A 7,251-nucleotide genomic window follows, 5' to 3' on the forward strand; every position below is an offset into this window, starting at 1 on the left:
AGAGCATCCCTCCTCCGGCACCTCCCATTGGCTGCACCGAAGAGACCCGAGGGGCGGGGGAGGAGCGGCCGCCGCTCCCAGCTACTGCCCTTACCCTCACGTTCTCTCGGGGTGGGACCCAGAGCGCGGAGGGAATGCGCATGCCCAACCAGAAACTATAAATAGGAAGCGCCAGCAGAGGGGCGCTCCATTTCGTGCCGCGCCTCAGTCGCGGCCGGTGGGGAGTGGGAGCTGCTGCGGGGCTGCGTCAGAAAGGGGGCTCCTGCGTCTCTTTGTGAAGCCCTTGAGCCCTCTTGCAGGCGGCCGTGGGAGGCTAAAGCTCGCAAAGGCTTTTCCTTCCATTTCTGTTTCGTTCACTTTTCTATTTGCAACGTCGAAGTCGCTTTAAAAGGCTTCCTTCTTTCCAAAAGGGAGAGGCTTTGCTTGCAGAGGGGGAAAAAAAAGTGCATTTACCCGTGAACTCGAGGCAGAAACCCCCAGCCCGTTAAAACAGTGCAAAAAAGCCTACCCATCCCCCCCCAATGAAGTAGCACAGGCAAATTGGAATCTTAAATACATCTGCTGCCTTTTCTCAGTTCCCAAGGCAGCATTCAGGGAGATGGCCTTTTTATCCCAACAACAACTCTGTAGGGTAGGCCGGGCAGAAACAGACAGGTCTGAAGCCCCCCAGGGAGCCTCCGTGGCTGAGGGGGACTTGAACCCAGGTCTCCCCACAGCCTGCCTCCCAAAGCTAAGGGTGCCCCAACACTGGAGAGCCGTTTGTCCAGAATGGTGTGATGATTCCTATATTGGGTAGGGGGTTGGACTAGATGACCTTCCAGCCCTATGATTCTACCTATTACAGGGCTTACATGGGTGTTTCTCAACCTCAGGAGCTTGAAGATGTGTGGACTTCAACTCCCAGAATTCCCCAGCCAGCATGGCTGGCTGGGGAATTCTGGGAGTTGAAGTCCACACATCTTCAAGTTCCTGAGGTTGAGAAACACTGGCTTACACTAAGGATGGGCCTATAGATCTCAGTTCTGAGTGTTTATATGACCATCCGCGCATTGTCGAGACTTAAGCCACAAAGACCAAAGCGGTTCAAAGCCATCAGCATTTGAAAAATACACCTTGGGCATGATGTTTTATCACGCCTCCCGTTCGTTTCCTTCCTCTGCAGCGTGTGTCTTCGAAGACTTTAATCCGGCCACCGTAATCTTTCGCATAAGCTTTAGGAAGGCCGCTGAACGTGCGTTAGCCAGGTGGAAATTCAGAAGGAGTTTGGTAGCGCCTCTTCCGATTCACACATTTGACAAAAAGGCAGATCGCTCCCGAAACAAGCCCCCAGCTTTTCAGCGATTGCAAAGAAAATAAAAAATGCTGACTGCTTATTAAAGTGTTTGTTCCAGGAAGTTGGCTTTTTAAAGCAATCGTGCTGATCGATTGCAGAACTCTAGCTGTGTTCGCACACGTTCCTCTTTATATACTTATCATATTTATATTTACTTATTTTGTTCATTTATATGTTGAAATGGTCACCACCCGTCTCTTTAAAAAGCGACTCTGGGCGGTTTACAGAGATGATAAAATTAATTAAAAATACCATATAAAATACGGAATACAGCCGCCCATCTTACCGAAAAGCGATTCTTTGGGCAAGCGTTGGGGGTGAAGATTGTATTTTGATTTATTTTTAAGTAGAGGGGCCTGAATGGGCCTGCTAGGGGCTGGAACAGCTTCCAAACCCTGCAATTAAACCATCTAAATACAAAATGATGCTTTTTAGAGCTGGCAAAGACAAAGTGAACCATTTCTGCACTGCCGGGTTGGGGATCACAGTCTCTGTCCTGGGTATGAATGACTGGAACAAACCAGATAGGTTTATCTCTTAACCATTTGACAGTGGTATTTGGGGAGAAATAGGTTTGGCCAGTGATGAATATTTAATTCGTAACATCATCGGTTGAAAGGGATCTTTGAGGTCATCTAGTCTGACCCCTGGCCCAGCGCAGTCGTCATCCTACCATCCCGTACAAGTGGCTTTTTCCTGAAAACCTCCAGTGAGATGGCCCTCCAGCTTCTTCAGGGCTCAGGCAACCGCTTTATCGCAAAGCGGTTAGATAAAACCGATAAATTATCAACGTTACCCATAACACGTAGCGATCGGTGAACGGCTGCCATCGAAAGATTTAGGATCAAACGGTGAAAGTTGCAAATACCTGGGAGCCCCCTTTTTGGCTTTTTCGGGCGCTGTCTGCCCTGGAGCGGCTTCTTCAGAGACAACATTCTTAAGGACAAAATTCTCCGCGGTTCTTGTCGGGGAGAGTTTATTTTCAGGGAACGACGTGCTTCCCCTGAAGCTCTGGTTACTCGGATGCTCCAGAAAGTAGCTAGCAATGATTTCCAGAATGGTTTTTAAAGGAGTCTCTTTTGCCTGCAGAGGAAGAAACAAGATTAGTGGGCAGTCAGGGTTCGGCTGACCCGGTTTCACCATTTGCAAAAGATAAAGCAGCTGATTTCTAGCTTACGTGTTCTTCTCCCCGAAGTGGGCAGGTTTGCTTCTGATTCTGCTTTCTGATATTTTACAAAAATATTTTGTACTGATGACATTATAGCAGTGCAAACCAGCGACTACTGATAGGTAGAACTATAAGGAAGAATTTATTTTCTTTTTTTCTTTCTTCCTTTCTTTGGGGTTGTGGGTGTGAGTTTCTATTTTTTTTCCTCTTTAAAGATTGTTTTGTTAATTGTGTGTGGTTTCTTTAGGGGATCTAGGTGTTTTCTCATTTTCTTCTTGTAATTTGTAAATAAAATTTTGGGGGGGGAAGTCCGCTTCGCAAGAAGCAGCGGGCGGATGGGCAGGACAGAGTACAGATACCCGTTGCCCAGGGGCTCCTCAGGAGAAAAAGTGGCAGGAGTGAGTTGCAGGAGTGACTTCCAACTTTGCCAGCTTCCCCATTGAAAGTCGCTAATGGCGATCACGTGACCACGGGCTGCTGCAACTGTCATAAGTGTGAGCCAGTTACCAAGCCCCCAAATTGCAATCACGTGACCACAGGGACGCTGCAACAGCCACAACTTTGAGGACCGGTTGTAAGTCCATTTTTCCAGCACTGCCGTAACTTTGAACAGTCACTGAACAAATGGACGTAACTTGAGGACTACCTGTAGATTTAAAGATGTTGCCATAGCTTTTCCTGCCACAGATTAGTTATTCCCCCTTCTTCTCCCGCTTTCCCCAAGGCTAACGTAAACCTCAATCTTGATCCACTCCCAAAATCTGGCAACCCTGACCTCTGTTTTCAGGGTCCTTTGATTCTAATTTCCTGATCCTGCTGGTAGCCAGGTTAGCTTTTAGCCACCATCCATAACCTGTTGATGTTTTGAAGTATGGTTCAACATTTCACTAGGCAGGACCCAGCCCAGCTAAGAAATAAGAGCGTAGAGTGGACGTAACGTGCCGCTACCTAGATTTTGTTCCCACTTCAGGAAACGCTTCCTGAGACTGCGAACCGTACGTACAACGGTGGGACAATCCAGCCACGGAGGTCGTGGGTTCTCCATCGTTGGAGATTTTTAAGAAGAAAGAAGCTGAAAGCCCACTCCCGTGGATGGTGTCATTCGCTGTTCTTGCACGTGGCAGAGGGTTAGAAGAGATGACCCTTGTGCTCCCTCCCAACTGCACCATGCTATGAGTCCACCCGAGGTGCCACCCAAACAGGTTGCCCCGTCAAGAGTCCCGCTTGTAACTTCCAGAGACCTCGTCCAGAAGATGCCGTCCTGCTTACCTTGTTTTGTTTGTACAGAGACTGGAGATGCAAAACACTTCGGAGCTCGTTTCTGTTGTTGATGCTGAGGGCTGTACGGGGAAACTCTTCATCCATCACGGCGCTGGTCTTCTTCAAGCCCTGCCGGGAGAAAGGCACTCTGTCACCTCAATCTTCACAGGGCTGGCTAGCTTAGAAATCAATATAATCATATTCAGGGAAGCTGTTGGCATCTAGGTACGGTGACCCTATCTACCTACCTATCTACCTACCTATCTACCTATCTACCTACCTATCTACCTACCCGTCTATCTACCTACCCGTCTATCTACCTACCCATCTATCTACCTACCTATCTACCTACCCGTCTATCTACCTACCCGTCTATCTACCTACCCGTCTATCTACCTACCCATCTACCTATCTACCTACCTACCTACCTACCTACCTATCTACCTATCTACCTACCTATCTACCTACCTACCTGTCTATCTACCTACCCGTCTATCTACCTACCCATCTATCTACCTACCTATCTACCTACCTACCTACCTACCTACCTACCTACCCATCTATCTACCTACCTATCTACCTACCTACCTACCTACCTACCTATCTATCTACCTATCTACCTACCTATCTACCTACCTATCTACCTGTCTATCTACCTACCCGTCTATCTATCTACCCATCTATCTACCTACCTATCTACCTACCTATCTACCTACCTATCTATCTATCTACCTACCTATCTACCTATCTATCTACCTACCTACCTATCTACCTACCTATCTACCTGTCTATCTACCTACCTACCTACCTATCTATTTATCAATCAAACTTATCCCCGCCCATCTCCCCCCAATGGGGAACTCTGGGTGGCTTACAGCATATTAAAACAATACATAAATATAAATATACAGTTAAAATTTATAAAACCACATTTACACAGAGTAAAAGAAAGAGGAAAAAATCCAGGAGGCCGATGGAAGCATTTTTCTTGGAAAAAACAAAGGACAGCCCCGAAAACGGGGCAAACGTGAACGAAGTTCTTAAGGAGAAAAGTAATTGTCTACGCTTATCACTTGGTTTTACGAAGGAAAACTCAAGAGCAAAACCAAGAAAAACGGAACAAAAATTCATATTCTTATAGAGGACAACTTTCTGAAATACAGGGCTGTCCTTTTTAATACAGGACAAACGGTCACGGCAGTCAGAGTAGAACAGTAGATCTTCAACGGGGGCTAACTTGGGCTTATCGTGGGCTAATAGAGCAATCCGTAATTGCTGGTTTGCAAGCAAAGGATCCCCTCTGGGAGTCCCGCTGCCAAGATCCTTGCGTAAAACGAGTCTTTTTTTAAATTTTTTTTTTATGGGGGGGGTCATGACTTTATTCAAGACCAGGAAAAGGTGTACTTGGGCGAAACAGTTTAAAAACCGCTGTTCTAGGTGTTGGAAATCTCAGGAATTTACAGCAGAAGGTCCCCAACCCCCTGGTGGACTTCAACTCCCAGAATTCTCTTGCAGCGTCTTGGCTGAGAACTCTGGGAGTCGGAGTCCACACAGCTCCCCGTCCCCGAGGTTGAGAAACACCGGCCTAAAGTAATAAATGCATTTGTGGGCAACTGGAAAGTCTGGATGGACTTTTTGCTGAAAATGGGGGGGGAAAGTTGTGATTTGCGGATCTGATGATTAGAAAGGGGAGAATGGAGAAAGGAGGGAGCCACAATATAACCTCAGAGCTGTGTTTCTCAACCTTGGCAACTTTAAGATGCATGGACTTCAACTCCCAGAATTCCCCAGCCAGCTTTGCTTTGCTGGCTGGGGAATTCTGGGAGTTGAAGTCCATGCATCTTAAAGTTGCCAAAGTTGAGAAACACTGCCTTAGAAAGAGAGAGGATAAAATAAATGCATTTATAACTGCTGTAAAGATCAGAAGCCACTCCTTCCTCCCTTCCCTTCCCTTCCCTTCCCTTTTTTTCTTCTTTACACATCCTTTTTCTTGGCTTCCTTTTTTCTTTACAGCTGCACTGCTTTTCTGCTGTAAAAAACCTTCTTTCATAAAAACGAATTTTTTTAAAAAAAAGAAACACGGGTCGAAAGTCTAGCAAGGAGAAGGGGCTGTCTCCGCCTTGGGCCCCAAGGCATTGTGGGAAAGGTAGTCCCGGGGGGGGAAATCCCACTTTTCTTGCAACAGCTCCCCAGGTCGGGGAGGGAGGGAGGGAGGGGTGCCCAGGCTCTTCCTTCCTTCTCTCCTTCCTCCCCCCCTCCGCCAACCTCTTACCTTCTTGCTCAGGAACTCTCTCACTAACGACGCCGCCACTTCTTCCACGAAGGCGGCTTCCATCGCTGGCCTTGCAGCATGCAACGGGCTCTTTTTGCAACAGGAAAGCAAATGCAAAGACTTTGGGGGGGGGCTGGGCGGGCCTTTGGCTCCCCCCGGCCGGGGCTCCGCTCCGCTTGCAGCCGGGGCGGGCGGGCAGTTGGGCTATACCGTTGGCAGGTTGTCATGGGGATGACGTCACGAGCCGAGAGTTCTTTCCCCGCCTCTCCAGCTCTCCCGGGGATGCTGCTGCTGCTGCTGCTGCGCCGGCAACGCCTGGAGGGCGCCGGCACGGGGTTCCCCCAGCGTGGGGAATTCTGGGAGTTGAAGTCCACGCGGTGGAGAGACGCTGGGCGAGAAGACGCCGGGTGTCGGCGGTGAAACGTGGTTCTGCAAAGAGGAGGGGAGGTTGGCGGGCCTCCGCTAAGAAACAAGCTTGCAATGCCTCTGTACTATAGCATCTATGCTGGTCTTTGACCGTAATAAAGATTGGTTCTGTTTGAACGGGATAATACAGTATTATATTATTGTATTGTACTGTATTACGTTACGTTATTATGCCATCAAATCATTTTCGATTCCTAGTGACCACATAGATAGATTTTCTCCATGACGATCTATTCCTAACCTGGTCCTTCAGGTTTTCCAACGATGCCCCATCGCCACCTTAACTGAGCCCCTCCCCCTTGCTGCTGGTCGTCCTCTTCTTCTCCTTCCTTCCACCTTTCCCAGCATCAGAGCCTCCTCCAGAGAGCGGGGTCTTCGCATCGTGTCTCCAAAGTAGGGTGATGTCAGGCCCAGCCCAAGAACAACGGTGAAACCGTCCAGTTGAGTTCAGTTCCTTTATTTGCTTACATCTGATAGACAGAATCTTGCCAGACTCAGTCTGTACGACTGCAACTAGTGGATCTACCCTGGGAGATTCCAGGGAGTGGCTACCCTGAACCTCTTACGCTTCCCACGCTCCTGCTCCGGACTGTGTTGTCTTTTGTCTCCTTTCCCCTGCTGGAATGCACCCTCTCCCTCCTGACAGCCTTGCTCTCTGTGGCTATCCACCACATGCAATTTGAGCCTGGGCATTTGTATGATACAATACAATATACAATATACTAGCATCTTCTACATATAGAAGATGCTGGTATATATATTAAAACAGAAACCTGGTGAACGAAGTGTCCC

General features: G+C 48.2%; 1 protein-coding gene across 2 annotated transcripts in view; it reads right to left on the reverse strand.

Annotated features, from left to right (window-relative positions):
• The window catches only part of MINDY4 (MINDY lysine 48 deubiquitinase 4), a 67,172-nt gene extending 60,848 nt beyond the window's left edge, over positions 1-6,324 (reverse strand). The window contains exons 1-3 of one of the 2 annotated variants that reach the window (XM_088150242.1): positions 6,034-6,324; positions 3,771-3,890; positions 2,202-2,416 (exon numbers count right to left, since the gene is read on the reverse strand). In XM_088150242.1, coding sequence (XP_088006368.1) covers positions 2,202-2,416; positions 3,771-3,890; positions 6,034-6,096 — 398 coding nt within the window. In that variant the 5' untranslated portion in view covers positions 6,097-6,324. The remainder of the gene's footprint in view (positions 1-2,201; positions 2,417-3,770; positions 3,891-6,033) is intronic. The other variant, XM_088150241.1, reaches the window with a different exon arrangement.
• Positions 6,325-7,251: the final 927 nt, after the last annotated feature.

This window comes from Python bivittatus, unplaced genomic scaffold (assembly GCF_059951505.1).
Source record: "Python bivittatus isolate LINGU-HERP-01145 unplaced genomic scaffold, Pbiv_v1 ctg000610_np1212, whole genome shotgun sequence".
NCBI classification, from domain to species: Eukaryota; Metazoa; Chordata; class Lepidosauria; order Squamata; family Pythonidae; genus Python; species Python bivittatus.